This window comes from Lynx rufus, unplaced genomic scaffold (assembly GCF_022079265.1).
Source record: "Lynx rufus isolate CCGP_SWC_20201006 ecotype Redwood Valley unplaced genomic scaffold, mLynRuf1.p SCAF_3, whole genome shotgun sequence".
Classification (NCBI taxonomy): domain Eukaryota; kingdom Metazoa; phylum Chordata; class Mammalia; order Carnivora; family Felidae; genus Lynx; species Lynx rufus.
The window spans coordinates 88,356,744-88,377,198 of record NW_025814845.1 but is presented as its reverse complement, the minus strand read 5'-3'; the positions used below and the strand labels follow the sequence as shown (position 1 = coordinate 88,377,198).

At 38.3% G+C, this 20,455-nt stretch overlaps 1 protein-coding gene across 1 annotated transcript in view; it reads left to right on the top strand.

The window, feature by feature from the left end:
- COL25A1 (collagen type XXV alpha 1 chain) overlaps positions 1-20,455 on the top strand; it is a 451,340-nt gene that overhangs the window by 285,117 nt on the left and 145,768 nt on the right. The window contains exon 5 of the mRNA XM_047090485.1: positions 2,176-2,193. Coding sequence (XP_046946441.1) covers positions 2,176-2,193 — 18 coding nt within the window. The remainder of the gene's footprint in view (positions 1-2,175; positions 2,194-20,455) is intronic.

Here is a 20,455-nt window from a genome sequence, read left to right as displayed (position 1 = left end):
CAAACAGTGAGATCATGACCTGAGCTGAAATCAAGTTAGACGCTTAACTGACTGAACCACCCAGCTGCCCCAAAGTCCACTGTTAAATTTTACTGTCATTTATTTTTTTTCACTACCACTAACATAAAATCCAGAACACAATGAATATTTGTATATAGTAACATATAAATGTATGCATACATTGCATTAAAATCATTTGTTCTGTGTAATGGCAGAAATGCCACATTTTAAAAATAGACAGGAAAAGTCTGTCATCTGTAGAACAATCATAGGAAACAAACAATCTCAGCAATGATGCTAAACGTTACTCTTTTGAAAAAATCGTTTCTGATTTTAGACAATCTTACCTTTTAGTTTTCAGGAAAAAAATGTAGAAGATGTAATGTATTCTGAAGTTCTTTAAAGGATGCATGTTCACATTTCTGAGTTTGCATTAGTTGAAAACTTCAGAAAGGTCAGAAGCTTAAAGCATCCAGAGAGGCAGAGTGCAGGTGAGAGTGAGCACATATTGCAATTTCATCCATTACATGAATCTGGGAAGATCTACATGTAGGTGGAGAGCCCTGCCTTTGTAGGTTCCCCATGTGTATATCTGATTTTAGGGTCGCCTACTACCCTCGCGAACCATGGTTGACTTGGTTTATGTACAAGTATTAGTTAACAGGCTGGGTTCCTGCTGGTCCTATGTCTGTATCTAGAAGCAGAGATTCACACAGTGCCTTGTAGTGCAGGAGTTGTTGAGAGGTTTAGAGCATCCACTCACTTGAAGAATGTTCTGATACCACTGTTGATCTGAGCAAGTTTGTATACAAATGAGAGTTTAGACTTTGCTGGAAGGCAGAATGACCTGGTGGAAAATGCATGGATATTGGAATCAGATCTGGGTTTAAATTCTGGCTTTTCCATCTATAGCCTGTGTGACTGTTAGCTTATTTCTATGAGCCTCAGTTTCTTCATTTGTAAAATGCAGCGCAGTTATAAGGAATAAATGGAATAGCATATCCAAAAGTGCCTGGTACTCAGAAAGGAATAAATGAATGTTATTCTTTTTTCCCTCTCCACCACTAGGGTACAGGAGTGGGTGAGTAGCATCCACTGTAACTGGTTTAGTTCTCTTCCCTGGTTTGATTAGATAAAACCTGGCTAACCCCGTTTCAGACAAAGATCTTGAAAGTCATCTGTTATATCTCCAGTTAGCAAACAAGTGCCTAGAGAAATTCCAAGCCTGGAGAGAGGATGAGAGAGAAAGAGGGTAAGAGAGAAAGAAGGAGAGAAAGGGAGAGTATTCTCTGAAATTTGTTATTAGTTCCATGCTTTTCTGTATTGATACCCAGTGACATACAGCTGGCACAATGAGATTGTACCTTATTAATTTATTTTTAAAGATTCCCTAACTCTACGTGTACTTTTTCTTTCATCCCATCTTACATGAAACCCAATTAGAGATTTTAAGAAGGTGAAGTATAATCAATACTTTTATTCACAGGTGATTTTTCTTGAGAAGGATTTACAGTCATGCTGCTTTGAAATTTTTTTCAGCTTAAACAACAAGAAAGTGACATTCAAACTGAATTAGATTGTCCCGTGGTTACATGATCTATTGACTGAGTGAGGAGTTATGACGCACTTTAATTGAGCCTAAGACCTCTCATATTCTTTTATAATGCCCTTAGGTTGGATTATACAGAGTAAAAGATAGGTGTTTATTTTTAAAATTGACTTAAAGTATTATTGAAACAATGAGAAATCCAAAGACTCAGGGAATTCTAAAAATATCTGCCTCTTTTTTTCTTGTCACTGTGCTCTTTGAACCTGTAGCTCATAGTAATAGTCTGGGCTAGAAGCCCTCCCCTCAAGTACCACATTCATTATGATAATGTAGTTCATCTTTTACCTTCTTTTTCTCCAATTTTCTAGAGCATACTAAAACTCTTAAGTAATTTTTCAATTAACATAGACCATAATAGCAAGATTTTAGATAAATAGCATATAATAAAAATATTAAGATATAATATGATTTTTTAAAACCACAAAGTAAAATTCGTCAGCAGTTAGGCATTAAAATATTTGGAAAAGATTTTCAGAACTAGTTTAAGTTTTGGTTGTGAAGTTATTCTCTTTAAAAACAATTTTGTAATTGCCTTCCTTTTTTCTTTTTTTTCTTTTCAATTTCAGGGCCAACCTGGTCCTCAGGTAAGTGAATTCTTTCCTAATAAATTAATTTCAATTTAGGATTTCCTCAGTGTGGAGATTTTTCTGCAATTCGTTTCAAAGGCTATGAACCAGTAATCATGACACCACGCAGTAGACCAAATATTTCCCAGTAGTAAAGCTCTGGGGCCTCTCCAGGGTTGTGTGAGCCACATCAGCTGTTGGACCAGATGGCAAGTTTAACAATGTACTATCATACAAAGCAAAACTCTTAACTGATCTGAAACAGTGCCACAGGACTTTAATGTAAGATAAAATGACTTAGTAAATGTCGGGTATGAACTGGTTTGTGTTAGGTACTGATTAATCATGTACTAATAATGTTGCTGTAAATCCACACAGACTCTGATTATTTAGACTGTGATCATACCAGCTACTTTTGATTCATTACACACAGATATTGAATTCGATCTACATTTTCAATATAAACCAACGGCTGAAGACATGATTTATATTTAAATGTGCATGCAGTCAACAGAAAATCTTTTGAGCTATAAATCATATTGGAGAAAATGAGGAAATTTTAGGAAGGGGAGGAATGTGTAGCGAGATAAAAGTACAAAAGACGGGAATTGTCAGAAATGAAGAATCAGTAAAAAAACAATAAACTTGATATTAATACTGATTGTGGTGTTCAGGAAGCTATCGAGAAGGGAATGCCATTATTAATGTTTTACCTTTAACACCATAATACCCATACATAACATAGCTATTTATTGAGTTCCTCTTACGACTCTTTCCCTTTGATATACCAAATGCTATTTCTGCCTTAGATTGTTTTGTACACAAACAATTTTCCTGACAGCTCTGTTATTCAATATCCAAATTGTGTATTGTGGGCTAGTTGTCATAATAGACCATGAGAATATTATTTATAGTTTTTATGAGCTCCGTGTATAAGGAATGTCTAACAAAGCAAACAAAAAACCACACGTACTTTAGTAGAGCAGTCCATTCTGTAATATCTTCATGAGAAAAACTTTGCCATGTAGTTAATTTATGTTCCTATCAGAGAATATTCTCATTATTTGTGATTTTCACTCTTATTTTCTAAGTTAGCTCAATTATTGGAGGGAAAAAAAACCCCATGAAAGAAAGTTGTAGCTTATGTCCTAAATTTGAAACTACTACATTATAATGGGATGAAGACAAAGTAAAAGGTACTTTGCATGCTTTATTTTATTTAATGCTACAACATCCCTGGAAAGTACTATTTTACTTGTGTGTGTGTGTGTGTGTGTGTGTGTGTGTGTGTGTGTGTGTTATATGCACACACATACGTGCATACATATATATGTATATATACACATATATACACACACACTCACACAGAATCAGAAGAGATACATGACTCACCTGGAGTGACACCATAAAACTGGGGGCAGAAGTCAAGTGTGTCTGTAAAAACCTTATACCCCTGTAGCACTCAGCTCTCAAGAGAAGACTAAAAGGCAAGCTAACAGAATAAAATAAGTTGGAGTGCTGGTTTTGAGGTTATTATAATCTTTAACACATTTTAAGTATTTTTCAACGTTTATTTATTTTTGGGACAGAGAGAGACAGAGCATGAATGGGGGAGGGGCAGAGAGAGAGGGAGACACAGAACCGGAAACAGGCTCCAGGCCCTGAGCCATCAGCCCAGAGCCCGACGCGGGGCTCGAACTCACGGACTGCGAGATCGTGACCTGGCTGAAGTCGGACGCTTAACCGACTGCGCCACCCAGGCGCCCCAACACATTTTAAGTATTAACAGGACCTCTTTCTTAGCCCGGATCACTTCTACCTAACCTAAAGCTGTCTTTTAGATAAGGATTTGGGTATAAGTAATTTATGTAGGAGACAATCCCAGGAAGCATTGTGAATGAGTGGGGGAAATGACACAGGAGTGGCAAGACGACCAGAAAACAGATGTATTGCTGAGGATGCTGTGGGAGACTGTAGAGCTTGCCTCAGAATTGCCCACTGAAAGGTCAGGAAATTGATGGATTTATCCACTAATTTCCCTTCCTTCACTGTTGAGAATCATGGCTGAGTGCTAACTCCCTGGCTCTTCTGGCCTGTCTCAGAAGGTCCAGCACGCTCCAGCTGCTAGAGGAATGCAGGAAGCCGTAGGGACATGTGAGTCCTGTGTCCTCACACTGCCTTTGAGAAAGGCAGTGGTGAAGGTTGGCACCAACATCTGCTACAACAGAGTTGCTACAAGTGAAGGAGTCCTATAGACAAAACAAAAAGGGGAAAATTCAGACACAGGTGTGAGGACTTGGATAATTGGACAAAAAGACAGCATTGAAAGCATATTAGTTCATGTTAAAGAAAATGGCTATCAGAAGAAGAACATGATCATAATAAACCTTTAGTGTGCAGCCACAGTTAATGAACAGAAGAAAGATGGTAAACCAGCGCAGGAATCCAAGAATGGGGAGAACATCATGTATCACTGTAACCAAGATTTTTTGAGAGAGAGAAAGAGAGAGAGAGAGTGTGTGAGTGGGGGAGAGGGGCAGAGGGAGAGAGAGAGAATCTTAAGCAGACTCTAAGCTGAGCCTGGAGCCTGACATGGGTGGGGCTTGATCCCACCACCTTGAGATTGTTACCTGCTTGAAATCAAGTTGGATGCTTAACCGACTGAGCCACTCAGGTACACTCAAGATTTGAAAATATATCACAGCACTTAAAAAAGTAAGGTCTATCTAACTGCCTGTACTTGAAAATTCTGGAAACTTTCAAGGAAGATAGAATTGGCATTTTTTTAATTTTTTTTTTTTTTTTAAAGAGAGAGAGAGAGAGAGAGAGAGTGCGAGTGGGGAAGGGGCAGAGAGAGAGGGAGACACAGAATCTGAAGCAGGCTCCAGACTCTGAGTTGTCAGCACAGAGCTCCACATGGGGCTAGAACTCACAGACTTTGAGATCATGACCTGAGCTGAAGTCGGACACTCAAATCGACTGAGCCACCCAGGTGCCCTGGCATTTTTAAATGGTGACCTGTTCTGGTTTTCTTTCATCTTGACTATCAGTTTTCCTTCAGTGGACGCTCAAATCACATGATCATTTTGTTCAAAATGTCTCCCTCTTGTCACAGCAAAAGGAAAGCCACAGATTTAGGAAGAATAGGTATGAGGGGAAATGCAAAGCCAGGAAATAGCTCACATTGTCTTTCCATGGCACAAAAAATAGGCAAAGAGTTTTGTTGCTATGTCCCCAAGGACAAGTTTGACTTACCTCTTAACTCTACTCCTTATCATAACAATTTTCAAAAGAAACTTCCAATTTTAGATTTTAAATTAAATAACTCTTAATGAAGTTTTTCATTTAGTGCTTAATGATTATTTAATTTGCTCTGAGATTTTTATAAATTATAGGTGTATTTTTATACACTGGCTCCTTTCCATCTGTATTTTTATTTTCCCTATTACCTATTGTAATGTATTACTTTCCCAGCCTCTAATCTACTCTTGGGAAATTTCTTCTGCAAAAAGTAGAAATTAAATAGGCTTTTACGTCCAAGAACAAATTTTATCTATCTAAAAATATGAACACTTAAAAATGATGTAGTAAATGGGATTATCAATATGTGCAGTACAGTTACAGTATTTTATACAATTATATCTTACATTACCATCTTACCATGATTTCACTTTTTCCTTGAGTAAATTTATATAAACTATGCACTAAATCTGTTTAATACATATCTATAATGTACATACAGTGAGTAAGCAAGCAATGTACATTTAAAATCTAAATTAGGAAATTTTTAAATGGGTTTTTAAGTGGTTGAAAGGTTTCTTTAATTGATCAGATTTCTCTTGAAATGTTCCTGTTCTGTTTTTTTGGCTCACTAAAAATAATATTCGCATACGGTATATACAATGTGTACAGGAGCTTATAATTTGGGGTATGGGGCGCCTGGGTGGCTCAGTCAGATAAGTGCCTGACTTCGGCTCAGGTCATAATCCCATGGTTCATGAGTTCGAGCCCCGCATCGGGCCCTCTGCCACCAACACAGGGCCTACTTCTGATCCTTTGTCTGCCTCTCTCTCTGCCCCTCCCCCACTCTTTATCTCAAAAATAAATAAACATTAAAACAATAATTTGGAATATGTCTTCTCTTTTCTTCCCTTCATCTTTTGTGACTTAAAATGATAATCATTTTTTCTTGAAATATCTACTTAATTTCCCTTATTTTTTAAGATGGATGAGCTAAAATTCTCCATAACTTATTTTTTATATCTATGTTTCAATACAACTAATGTGCCTACATTCTTTCCTTGCTAATTCTGCTCCTCCCTTATCTCTGTGGCTTCTTCTTAGCACATATTGTTAACTCTGGGTAAAGGGAACAGCATAAACGTCGCAAAACTTTTTCTTTAGTTTCTCTCCCCATCTCCTTTTGCAACTAGTTAAGGAGAAGAAAGTTTGCTACCTAAACAAGATACTTCCAAGCAAATTCCCTTAACTAGTCCTCAAATCCAATGGGTTTCTGACCCATTCTGAGTCATAACTGTGTCACCCAGGGGATGACTCTTAGCTGGGCTACCTACTCCACTGAAAATTCATACCCCCTTCTGACTGGATAGCATTGTGAGAGGTACATTTCTAAAATCCCAAATCCCAATTTACAGTGGATTTTCCGTTGACATTATTACTAATCCTATTTCTATTGTACAATAAGAATTTGTGTGTGTGTGTGTGTGTGTGTGTGTGTGTGTGTGTGTGTGCATTAGCAATAGGCTTTTGGGAATTGAGCTGAGAAAGTAAACCATATTTTATTAGGATTCCTGTGGGAAGATACAATCAGATTTCCAAATAACCAACTTCCAAAAAAAGAGCTGCCAATGTTTGAGTTGAGAGATTGCACATCCTTTAAAGTTCACCAAAGTATTTGGACAGAATTATAATTGGTAACTTGTTATTCATGTGCAAATGTTTATGTCAGTAGAGTGTTCTGCATAGGTTGAACATTCCCATATCATCTTATTCACAATATATTTCACTGCAAATCTCTTCCTTAGAGAGTGAGAGGCTCCATTCTGCTTCTTTGGTATCACTCATTGTTTAGTAAGGACTTCCAGATTAATGAGGTTTTATTTTGTAGACCGGTGGTAAAAAGGGAAAATGTCTATTCTTCAGGGAGTTCTTCTGATCATCTTCCTAAAGCTGAAGATGGCTTACATGGATTTAGCTTATGTTGTCAAAAAATTGCAAACACTAGACAGCTAAACGGCAGTGAACCCTGTCGCAGTGAGAATATGAAACTGAATATGAAAATAGGCCTTAGGGAAGAGAGGTGAGTCTTTGCACTTACCTAAATGGTAAATGGTGAACAAATGATTCTTCACATGGAAAATGAGATGGTGAAAGGGTATTAGAAAAAAAAAGGCAATTCTATCACCTGTAGTTAAGATGGGAGAAGAGGCAGGGAAACAAATGGCGAGGATGCTGCTGTGAATCCACTGTATCAAAGGAAATCAAATCCTTGGAGAGGAAAAAGAAAGGGATGGAGTAAACAATGGCACAGAGACTGGGAAAAAAATGGCTGGGTAGAAGAGAAATAATAACAAGTGACAAGAGTTAAGTAAGGGAAGAAAGGAGGAAAGGAAATTCGAAAAAAGACAGATGAGTTTTTGCATTTCAAACTAGAGGTCATGAGAATCGTTTGGGAGGTGGGGCAAAATTAATCTATTGAAATGAAGGTCACCCTACTATTTGTTCATTAATTCGTATGAACACAGTGTAAGTCAATACCTCAAGTATTTATTTAGCTCCTATGTACAAGGCACAGCAATAAGGCTGTGAAATTGTGGTGAACAAGACAGAGGCAATCTCTGTCTTCTTTTGGCAGTTCTTTTAATATTAGTGGTCAAGGGGAATATTGAACTTCTGTCAATTCTTACAGACCCACCCCGCCATTCTGAGGACGAGTTCAATCCCACCTGCAAGTCCTGCCCTGCACCTATACATCTGGTAATCCGCAGATGTAGTGGGGACCTTAAACATGAGGCAGTTAAGAAGACTGTTTTCCAAAATGCAGGTGTCCCATTGGTCTGAGTGTAATCCTGATGCCATGCCTTATTTCTAATAATTGAGTTTCTGCCCAGATTCAGGCAGTCCTATTCTGATAACTGAGTCCTTTCCTGGCTCCCCATGTCTATATTCCCTGTCTACATGACTCTTTTCACTCCAGGCCCTCCTTGTCCTTCCCTCTCTACTACTTGATATGAAAATCATGGTACTCATGCTCTATGCACTGAGAGCTGACAGAACCTTGGTTCTGTCTGACATTGGTAATGGCTGACAGAACCAACTCTCTAGCTCATTGCCTACCTGACAGAATTTCACATTTCTATTTCTGTTGGTCCTGACTTCCCCATTGCTGTTCTGCACACTGTGAGGACATGACTGTTGCTTGCCTGGTCAAGCATTGCTACAAGGAAGGCGAGTCAGTAAAGTGAGCATTTAGCTTTTTCCTGTTTCTATAGCAGAGATAGCGAGGGTTGGGACGGAGCATAGATAGCATCAACCAATATTATCCCATATATGTCTGCTGGATAAAGTTTTTCCATCTTGGTTCTGATGATGTCATTCTTCTGACCCCAAAACTTTAAATCTCAACATGATTACCATTTAGAGTTCAACAAAATCTAGTTACTTGCCTGATATTTCAATCCCTTGATCTGGCCTGTTTTTCTAACCCAATCTCCCACTAATTTTTCATTCATTCTCTGAACACTATGCTTCGTCTAAGCCAAATGAAGCTATTTATTTATTTCTCCTCAAATCTGTTTTTCTTCATTTGTCTTTTCTTAGAATAGTCTTTTCTCAAATTGTTTCCCAGTTACCTCTTAGCCATACTCAGTTTCCATACATTCAGTTACGATCACCTTTCATATTTAAATTTTTTAAATGTTTATTTATTTTTGAGAGAGAGAGAGAGAATGAGCATGAGCAGGGGAGGGTCAGAGAGAGGGAGGCACAGAACCCTAAATAGGCTCCAGGCTACTGAGCTGTCAGCACAGAGCCCGATGTGGGTCTCGAACTTGTGAACTACGAGATCATGACCTGAGCCGAAGTCAGGCGCTTACCCAACTGAGCTACCCAGGTGCCCCGGTCACCTTTCATATTTACATGCCACTTCTTCCATCAAAATATCTACTCTCCCTTTTGTTGAATCCCCACAGTACTTTATGAGTACGGATTTTTTTTTTTTTTTTTTGGCTTTACACTAAAGAGGGCATAGACAACAAAACCAGATAGATTTCAGGTCAAACCCTAGTTTTTCGCTTGTAAACTATGACCTTGGGCAAGTTACTCAATCACTCTCAGTCTCATTTCACCCATCTGTAAAGCAGAGTTAATAATGTCTTATCTCAACAGATAGTGTGAGGATTAAAATAAGATAATATATGTATAACTCTTAATGGAGTGCTTTGTACATGACAGGCACTTAGTAAATATTAATTTCCTCCTTCTATTGTATTTTTTCCTGTTTCTATTGTCATTTGTAAACATCCATTCTCTCTTCATTACTAGCTTTTTAGTCTTCAAGGGCAGAGCAATGCTTTATTCTTTTTTTTTAAGTTTATTTATTTGGGGGGGGGGGTGGAAGGGGCAGAGAGAGAGAATCCCAAGCAGGCTCTGTGCTGACAGCACAGAGCCTGACGTGGGGCTCCATCTCACAAACTGTGAGATCATGACCTGAGCCAAAATTAACAGTTGGACGCTTAACCCACTGAACCACCCAGGCACCCCTATACTTTCTTTCATCTTTAGTATCCTCCCTAATACCTCACTTAGTTCCTGGTACACAGTAGAAGTTCAAGAAATGTTGTTGAGCTATGAATGGTATATGCAAGAGTTTAAGGAAAGAAAGCTGAAGAAGAGAGAAAATGATCAGCTTTTCGTGATTCTAAATGCCCCATCAGTAATACCATGTGTCATCAGTAATGCCATTTAAAACAGGCTTCTGAGGTTTCTAAGCTCTGAGATTTTACTGAACATTTGTTAATTTTAATATCTCACTTCTACTTGATTTGGAGAGTTTCTTTCATTATAGTAGTATACTTATATTGATATTTAATATTTGGTGAAAATAAACTGATAGCCCTAACCCAGGGCCATACATATGATGTACTATTTTAGTTTTTAACCATTTATTTGTAGGGTTCAAGGCTTATCTTTGATTTTTAATAATCAAGACAGTTATGGAAAGTGATTTATGGTGGTTGTGTTTAATGTCACATTTCTTAAACAATAATATTCTTCCACTAATAAATAATTTAATAGAAATTATAGAAACTCATTTTAAAAAGCCTTCTCAGGCTTCCATCTTATACACATTATAAAGATGCAGTGGCCTTTTCTTTGCCCCAAATAACTCCATCAGTATATTCAGTACAGAGTAATGAAATAGTGGAACCATTGTATTAAGTGAAAGGTACCCCTTCTATACTAAGGGCATTTCTTTTGCATAAAATTTTTAGAATTTCAAAGCCCTCCTCATAACTCCCCTTTGGAGTTGCATGTGAACATAAAGGAGATATAATTCCCTTAGGAATTTGGAGGACTAAAGCAGCGTGTATGTTGTAATTCTGTATTACTCAGTGAGAAAAAAATGTAAGAGAAAACCACAAGCAAATACCATCAGACAACTGCACATGAAGGCGTGTGGCTTCCATTTGTATTTTTTCAAATGCACTTGAAAAGAAGTAGATGTCACATAGCCTTTTTTCCCCCAAATCCCTTTTTGCTTTTTTGTTGTTGTTGTTCTGACGTTGTCATTGCAATTTCACAATATTTTACTAAAATTTACAAGAATCAAAATGTGTGTGCCTTGTAAGGAATTATTCCCAAATAAAATACTATATTTGGGGACAATATTTAACTTTCTGTTCATATGTTTTTAATTATATACTAAGCTCTTTCTAACCTAACACTTTAGCAATTCCCATATTTCATGTTTGTGTTTCAGTCCAGCCTTTTTCAGATCCATATAGTCTCACTTGGGGGCAGGGGGAGGACATGTACATTCTCCAAGAAATTTGAAAAGCATGTGTCTGTGTGCGTGCGTGTGCGTGTGTGTATAGAAAGTCTTTGTTTTGGTCAATACATAGAACTGTCATGTTAAACTAGTAATGTATCCTATCCAAAATAAATCATGCTAGATCTCAAAAAGTACTATCATTCCCCATTATTTATATTTTATGTGGTGGTTATATGATAAAGAGAATAATTATAAAAATCTTAGCATTTTAGATTTTTTGGTATTTAAGTAATTTATTAATGACATGAAAGAGGGGTGCCTGGGTAGCTCAGTCAGTTAAGCATCCAACTCTTGATTTCAGTTCAGGTCATGATTCATGGGATCCAGCCATCTGTCAGGCTCTGCACTGACAGCCTGGAGCCTGCTTGGGATTCTCTGTCTCTGTCTCTGTGTCTCTCTCTTCCTTCTGCCCCTCCCCTGCTAGTGCACATGCATGCACTCTCTTTCAAAATAAATAGACAATTAAAAAAAATTATATGAAAGATTCCATTGTACTCCAAATAGCTTATATCTGTATATACTTATATCCTTAATTGATATAGTTAGGTAAATATCAAGTATCATTTAGTAAGATCAGTTATGACATACTTTCCTTGATATCTCGTACCTGGCAACCTGAACTGAGGAGCTATTTGGAAAAAAATAAACATAGTGGAATTTTGAGCTTCTGAAAGAAATGTTACTCCTTGCAGTAAACTCAGGGCCACCATTTACATTCATGTAGGTTATGTACAGTGCAAGGCTGGTCAGCAAAGGGACAGGGAAGGTGTGAAATTCAGCACAGGCTTCACTTACCAAGCTATGAGCTCTGGCATGGGGCTGCATCTACCTGGAGGAAAGCCTCCTTATCTAATTAATACAGTCTCAATTTGGGCCATCAAGAACCTGAATGAAATGAATGCAGTTTACTCAAAGAAAACTAACCAGTCTTAGTGGTGGGTGTGACTATCCCAGATGAAAACAGTGTGTCTCCAGAAGAAATGTAGAGTAGGTAGTCGGCATAGTCCTGGGGAGAAGCCACAGCTGGATGTACAGTTGACAAGCAGTAGCTGAAGTTGTGGAAATGAGAGAGATGCCCAGAAAGTGTGTATAGAGGGTAAGAGAAGTCATGGGTGGGGGAAGTGTTAGTTACGAAATATAGAGAGGGGGAGGAAAAGAAAGGTCTCCTACACAGAAACTCCCATCAGCAGTGGAAGACCCAGGAGAAGGCTATGCTAGAAAAGCAAAAAGAGGAGTGGTCAGCTGTGTGAACTCTAGTCACTGGGTTTCCAACCATGAGGTCACTCAGTAATTTTAGTGGCCTGGTGGTTTTCAAAGCAATGTGCCATGGTGTTAGGAATGACTCAGTATTGAAAATGTGGGGAGAATAAAAAATAGAACATTCTTTTTAAAAGTTGGGGGTCACAGGCAGGAGCCAAAAACATCTGTCCATGTTTGAGATGTGAGAAAAAAACTTTCATTGAGTAGAGTCTCATCAAGAGACTGCAAAGTTGTTTTATTCCTCTTGCTATTAGTATTTACTCTGTGAACTAGAGTCATGGTCAACAGATAAGAAATTATAGTAAGTTCCCAAAACACAATTTCTAGCTGCAATCAAATATATCCTCATAAACATTAATTGGTAGCATGTTAGCCATACAGATATCTGTGACTTTTTGATTATTCATAGGCTAGTCAGGAAATACTACTTTTGGCCCTGATATCTTTTTAGAGACCTCTGTTGCAGGAAATATGATAATGTATTTATTGATACTTACCATGTGTAAGGTACAAGACTACCTTTGAATTAGGAAGAGAAGAGGAGAAGGAAATAATATTTACAGAGCACATGTTCTTTTAATTACTTCCTGCAGCTCCCATATGAGGTAATTATTGTTTGTCCCATCCTGCAGATGTAGAAGCTGAGGGTCAGACAGGGTAAGCGACCGGCCAAAGGTCATGTGTTAGTACATATTAAAGCCTCCAAAGGCATTATTTGTTATATCTCCCCATACACCACTCTTCTTGCCCTTAGGGGCCCTGATAGCTTAGTATGAAGCACAAATCTTATATCTAGCATGGCGAGCTAAGTTTTTAAGAGAGTCACCGTGCTTTAGGAGTTCAAAACAGAAAACATCTCCAGAAGAGGGTCAAGCAAAGCTTAGGGAAGAGAAGTCACTAAGAGAAGCCATCAATGACTGGTTGTGATGATAGTGAGATTGTAGATAGGTGGAGACAGGATGCTTTCTGGACTAACATTTGTATTGGGAATAACATTTCTTTCAGAAACTCAAATTTCTACTAGGTTGTTTTGTTTTTTTTTTTTCCAAATAACTCCATACCTCAAGTTGCCAGGTAAGAGGTTTCAAAAAGGGGTGCTATAATTATTTCAAGTCAAGTGATAATTAATGGTGTTTGTTCAGTAGAAAGAATGGCAGAAGCAGAGATACAGAAGTGACAGCAGTGAAGGGCCCTCTGAGAACAGCTGGTGTTCAAGGCTGACTGGAGGTCAGGGAATCAGGCAGGGGTGGGAAGGGGAGAAAACGGAAAAGGAAAGTTAAAAGCAGATCATAGAAGACTTTGGACACAGTCAGAAGTTAACACTTTATTTGGTAGGGATCTGAAGGGTCGCTTACAAAGTTTTTAAAAATTATATAACTACTTCTTTGGGGAATTTTCAAACATACTCAAAAAGAAAAAGGAAAAAAAAAAGAAGAAAAGAAAATGGTACCATAAACTGCCCTAGAACCATCATCCAACTTCAAGAATTATCAATTGCTAATCTTGTTTCATGGATCCTTTCCCTCATGTTTTTGTTTTGTTTTGTTGCTGATGTACTTAAAAGCAAAACCTAGATACGAGGCGCCTGGGTGGCCCAGTTGGTTAAGCTTCCAACTTCGGCTCAGGTCATGATCTCATGGTTCGTGGACTGGAGCCCCGCGTCTGGGTCTGTACTGACAGCTCAGAGCCTGGAGCCTGCTTCAGATTCTGTCTCTCTCTCTCTCTCTCTCTCTCTCTCTGCCCCTCCCTGGCTCACACTCTGTCACTGTCTCTCAAAAATAAATAAAAATTAAAAACAATGTTTTTAAAGCAAAACTTAGATACCATGTTATTGCATCCACAAATACTAAAATATGAATGAATCTCTGATAGGGTCTTTCTGAAATATAACCATCACTTTATTATCAACCCGAATAAAATTAGCAATAATTTCTTATTATCATACCCATTCAATATTCAAATTTCTCTACCAGTTTCAAACATCTCTTTAATAGGTGTTTTGTTTGGATCAAGACCCAAAACCCAATTGGCATTTAATTGCTGTTAACTCTTCAGTCTTTTACTCTCCAGTCATCTTCCTTTTTTTTTTTTTAATTTTTTTTTCTTCAACTTTTTTTAATTTATTTTTGGGACAGAGAGAGACAGAGCATGAACGGGGGAGGGGCAGAGAGAGAGGGAGACACAGAATCGGAAACAGGCTCCAGGCTCTGAGCCATCAGCCCAGAGCCTGACGCGGGGTTCGAACTCACGGACCGCGAGATCGTGACCTGGCTGAAGTCGGACGCTTAACCGACTGCGCCACCCAGGTGCCCCTGGTCATCTTCCTTTTTAAAAAAAAAAATGTTTTTGTGTCATCAATTTTCCCACATTTGACCTGTATATAGAATGCCCAACCTTTTGGATTGATCTAATGACTTCGAGGTACTGTCTGACTTGTTCCCCTGTCTTCTGTATTTCTTGTAAACTGCAAGTCCCATTTAGCAGTTGATTAGGTTCTGGTTCAATTTTTAGAAATAATCTCTTATGAAGGTGTAGTATACTCCTTTCTTCATTATATCAAGAGGCAGGTAATGTTCCATTAATCAGCAGGTTAAGTAATATTGGCCTGATCCCCTGAAACCTCTAACAGCTTTTGTATCATGGAGGATTGTTAACCTATAATGATTTTTTCATTGACCCCTTGATGGGTTTTGGGCTGAGGAATATGTTCAGAAATGTGCTTTAGGACACATAATCTGACAAAAGTATGCAGGATGAAATACAGTGAGGGAAGACCAGAGGCTTGTAGACTATTCTTGTTTTCCAGGAATAAGGGTGCTAGAAACAAACATGGAAAGATAGATTCAAAGGATTTTGTGGAGAATGAAATCTCTGGGACTTGGCAATAGATTTCACTTGCCAAATCAAACATAACACTGAACTTTTAGAGATGGAGGAATAATGGTGTGTTTAACAAAAATAGGGAGGTCAGGGGGCGCCTCGGTGGCTCAGTCGGTTGCAGCGTCCGCCTTTGGCTCAGGTCGTGATCTCACAGTCCGTGAGTTCGAGCCCCGCGTCGGGCTCTGTGCTGACAGCTCAGAACCTGGAGCCTGCTTCTGATTCTGTGTCTCCCTCTCTCTCTGACCCTCCCCCCATTCATACTCTGTCTCTCTCTGTCTCAAAAATAAACGTTAAAAAGAAATAGGGAGGTCAGGAGTTCTGAGTGGCTTGCAGTAGAAACTGAGAAGTTTGGTTTGAGAAAGAGGAGTTTGAGCTGATGATAGCATATCTTGGCTTAGACATCTGGTGAGCAGTTGGGAATGCAGCACTGAATCCTGGAAAAGAATTGAGGACATAAGTCAGGTAAAAATTATAGCCTTGAGGGTACATGTGATAGCTGATGAAGGGAGTAAAGTGAAAAGACAAAAGGGTTAGACACAAATTTGGGCAATTGTGACATGTTTGGGCTTTGTCAACTCTTCCTCCCCAAAGCTCTGGTTTATTTAGTTTTAGTTTAGCCCAGGGTGACTCCTTTCCAGGGCCCCAAAGACTGGCTCAGCAGTTTCTCTTCTCATAGCTTCACTTTGCTTTCTTCTTCCTAGTGGAAAGAAATGCCCCCAAGACCAATATGTATTTCAACTCATGTTACTTTGGTTTTCCTAAAACCAGACTGTAAAAATATGACTTCTACTCTACCTCCTTTCTCTTTCCTCAAATCCAGGTTTTCTTTATTTCTGTGACCAATCTATTATTAAAGAAGTTTGATGGAGATGGTTAGAAGAAGATAGGACCTTCAGATGAGGGAATAGAGGGCAAGTGCAACATTTCTTCCCTTTGATTTGGGGGGAGGGTAAATGAATGTGTTTGGAGAGGAAGAGAAGGAACCCAAGGGAACTGAATTGGTTGCAAAGACAAATGAGAGCAGTGATAAATAGCATGCAAGGTTGGGGAGGAGGTACGGGTGCATGGGTACAATATTACCTTCACTCCACAGAGAGAGGAGATGAGGTTACAGAAGAATCCGGAGATGAAGATCATGGTAGTTGTAGGAGCCTCTTTAAAGGCTTTTGATCTTTTTAGTCACCAGCTGAGAATGAGAGAGACTAGGCTTCTCATTTATACTGGAAGCTTGAGAATCATAGGCAAGCCCTGAGTTTCAGTCTCTCCTAGCCTCATTTGACAGTTGATTGTTTTTTGTTTTGTTTTTTTTATCCCTTCTCCATATCTCTGTAGACTCCAAGAGATATCTACTCTTATCCCTGTGGTGTGCTGAGTTGCCCTACACAAAACTGCATGGCTTTATAAAATGCTACAAATGAAGCAAAGAATCAAACTGACCTGCAAACCAGGCTTTCTTAAGTAGCCTGGGCCAAATTATGTTGGGCCAGTATATTAGGAAACATGCTGAAATAAACTATTGTATATCAAACCTAAGGTTTAAAGATGGATGTGCCTCTAAACACATTTGAATTGTGTTAAGGACAGTAAGAGTATGGTAGGATAGCTTACACCATTAGCTGTAAAATCACAGGGGCTACTGTGGGCATTTAGAGAGCAAGTTGATACTTTCTTTCGACAAAAGGAATGTTTAGGATTCCAAGTCTTTCACCACGGAGTTCATTTTATTTGACCTTTTAAAAATATGTAAAAAAAAATTCAAAGTTAAACAAAAAAGTTTTAGCAGTCTCTTAAAACATTTGGCTACAAGGGATGAGGCTACAGAGAAGGGAGCCCTTGGTTTTGACTGGCAGGAGAAGTAATTTGGCTGTATTTAATTTGTATTGTGTTAGAAAAGAAAGCCAGAGTGAGCTTCCCTGTTTCCTGCTGTTTTATAAGCCCTTAACTCCATTGAGCTACATCAGTCTTACTTTTGAGATTCCATTTTTAATGTTTGGTTTTTCTAAATTTTCTTTTAGTGCTAGCCCCCACTAATTGTTTCCTTATGGCAGCTGCTTATGATTTAACACTGATCATGGGCACATATAGTCCCTTGTTCAGGGCTTGAACTGACATCACAAAAGAACTTAAAGTTACGATCGCACCACAGAAAATGCCCGGAAAATAATAGCTGTAAAAATTAGTTTTGCAATCAATGGGGCTGGTTTTGATATTTTAAATTTCTGTTTATACCTACCCCCTTTTCTGCTGGGTCTCTTTTAATCTTCAATGCAAAATGAAAGGTGTAAAGTCTGAAGCTATAAATCTGTTTATAGCTATAATTCCGTTCCCTGGCTTAGCAGAGTTTGACACTATAATAAACACGGTTCTTCTGCAGCAACAGTGAATCTGGTTCTTGTATAATTCTTTATATGTTGCTGCTTTGAACAGGGAGAGTTTTATTGCACTCTTTTCTTTCTGGGTGTTTCAATTCAGCAAGAATTGATTGAGCACCTACTATACTAGGGGTGACCAGGTAGTTCTAGGTCCTAAAGTTTAGTCTTGGTTAGTCATTAAAGTACCGTGGTTAAAACTATAACGAACTGTTTTCGTTTTAGTTTTGTGTAGCTGTGGTTGTTGTTGTTTTGTAATAGTTCCTAAATATCAAGGAACCTATATTAAACCTTTGTGTTCTCCAAACATTTTCAACCATTCACCTAACACATTTCTTACCACATGGCCTTTTGATTTTAGGAAATCAATATGTTTACCTTCTTTATCTTCAGGTAAATCTGAGAAAAATTTTTATTTTTTGTTTACAATAATTAAAATATTAAAAACATTGACTTAATGATTACTACCATTGGTCAGTCAGGCATTCTACAAATTGCTTCATGGACAGTGTTTCATTTCAGCAAAACAATAAGCCTTGTTTTCCTCATTTTACAGATGAAGAAACTGAGGCTTAAAGAGTTTAATTAACCGGCCAAAGTTCACATAAGTGATCACAACCAGGGTTTCAGTCTCTATCTGTTTGACTCCAAAGCTTGAGCTGTTAACCACTAAGACACTTAATGTACTTTATTTTGAAATAATTTCTCCAAATTATACTTTTACTTTTTATTTTTTACTTTTTTCCAAAACATTTAAAAATAAATTGTATACAAGCAAACACACACACACACACACACACACACACACACACACACACACGCACACACACACACACAGATCTATACTCATATTTAGGACCTCCTACTTTTTCACATCAGGTTTTCCATAATAAGTTTAAAATGTACACATAACCTGTTGAGGTTATTTGCAAAGTTGAAGGTCTATGAAACACTAAAAAGAGGTGATTTTAGGAAGAAATGTCCCTAAAAGTATATATTATGCTAGTAAAGCAAAAAGCTATATATTAGAGTTCAAGGTTTTAGGTATATACTTGGAGGAACACTTGTTCACATTTTAGTTAGAAGTGAACCTAAGCTAACTGCCTAAAGCACTTTACCCAGAAGTATGCTAGATTTATCATATGTAAATAGGTAGGGTCCTTATTTTTCAAGTAAGGCCTGGATTTTTCCATTGTTAAAACTATTTGCCCTGTGATTTTGGTCAGTTTCAGACACCTGCTAAAAACTGTGGTACCAAGTTCAATTTATTCATGAACATATGGCTTAAGAGCATTTATCTCATTGGCACAATGGGCCAATTTTATGATGCAATCAGAGTAGGCAGAAATCTTACCATCTGTAGAATTGAGGCTTTTATCCTATTTGAACAAGTGGAAATGGGATATTCCCTGTTTCCTTCCTCCCTAGGGGACTGTGAACATTGATAATGTAATGTTTGCAAAAGTGCCTGAGCACACAGGCATCAAACATACACTGATCACTGAGGTTGTGCTGTCCTCCTAGAGAAAGCCCAATGCTGTAGACCTTGCCTTCCTTATCCTTAAAAAACTAGGGAAATTACAGTTTTTAAAATATAGTAAGCCTATGTTCAGCTTGCAGTCTAAAAAGCAGAGGAAGAAATGTAATAAAGGTGTACTTTATTAATAATTTAACACAGAGGAAGGATGGCTACACAGTATGGCCACCATATGTCATCTGTGCTCCTTTTACCCAACAGTGATGATAAAGAATTTTCTCTCTCTCAACTATTTCTGATTGGGCCAGCCAAGGCTGCCAACAATTAGTTTGGATTTGAATACCCTTAAAACCAGATTTAAAATTCTATATGGTTCAGTTTGCTCTGGAGCTGCTGTGTTCATCGGAGTTGAACCAGTGTAGGTCACCCATTTTCTGCAAGTGCACTAAATTGTGAACTTTCAAATGAATAGAATTTCTTTTTTTTTAATTTTTAAAAATGTTTATTTTTGAGAGAGAGAGAGAGAGAGAGAGAGAAAGAGAGAGAGAATCCCAAGCAGGCTCCATGATGACAGTGCAGAGCCCTATGTGGGGCTTGACCTCACAAACCATGAGATTGTGACCTGATCCAAAATCAAGAGTAGGACACTTAACCGACTGAGCCATTCAGGCACCCTGATGAATAGAACTTCTTAAACCCTGTTGGTGATAGGTAAACACCTCTCATGTCCAGTCGACTGGTCTTGTCGGTTCTATCTCAGAAGTGTCTTCTGAATCTAGAACTTTCCCTGTGCTCCCACTGTCATCTATCTCCTGGACCAGGGCAACAGCTTCCTAAGAAGGATGGCATTCCATGTTCTCAGAATTCCAAAGAGCATGGGATTGATCTTACTACTCTCTTGTTATATTGATGACAGATTTGGCCCAGGGACTCAGATATTATTAGCCACCTTTCCAAATCTTACTATCTCCCATCTGTACTCCCCACACCACATATGTTCTTACTGCCGTGAACTCCTTGTCTGTCTCCAATAGCATGATGTTCTTTTACACTTATGCATATTCTCTTCTTCTGCCTGAACTGCTTCGCTCCTTCCCAGTCCCCCTTATCTCAGGTCAATTTTCAAGAGCCATTTCCAATATCATCTTTTGAACTCTAGTTATCCCACTTTCTTTTCTCTCTGTATGGCCACAGCACAGCCTCATTCCACTGATTACAATT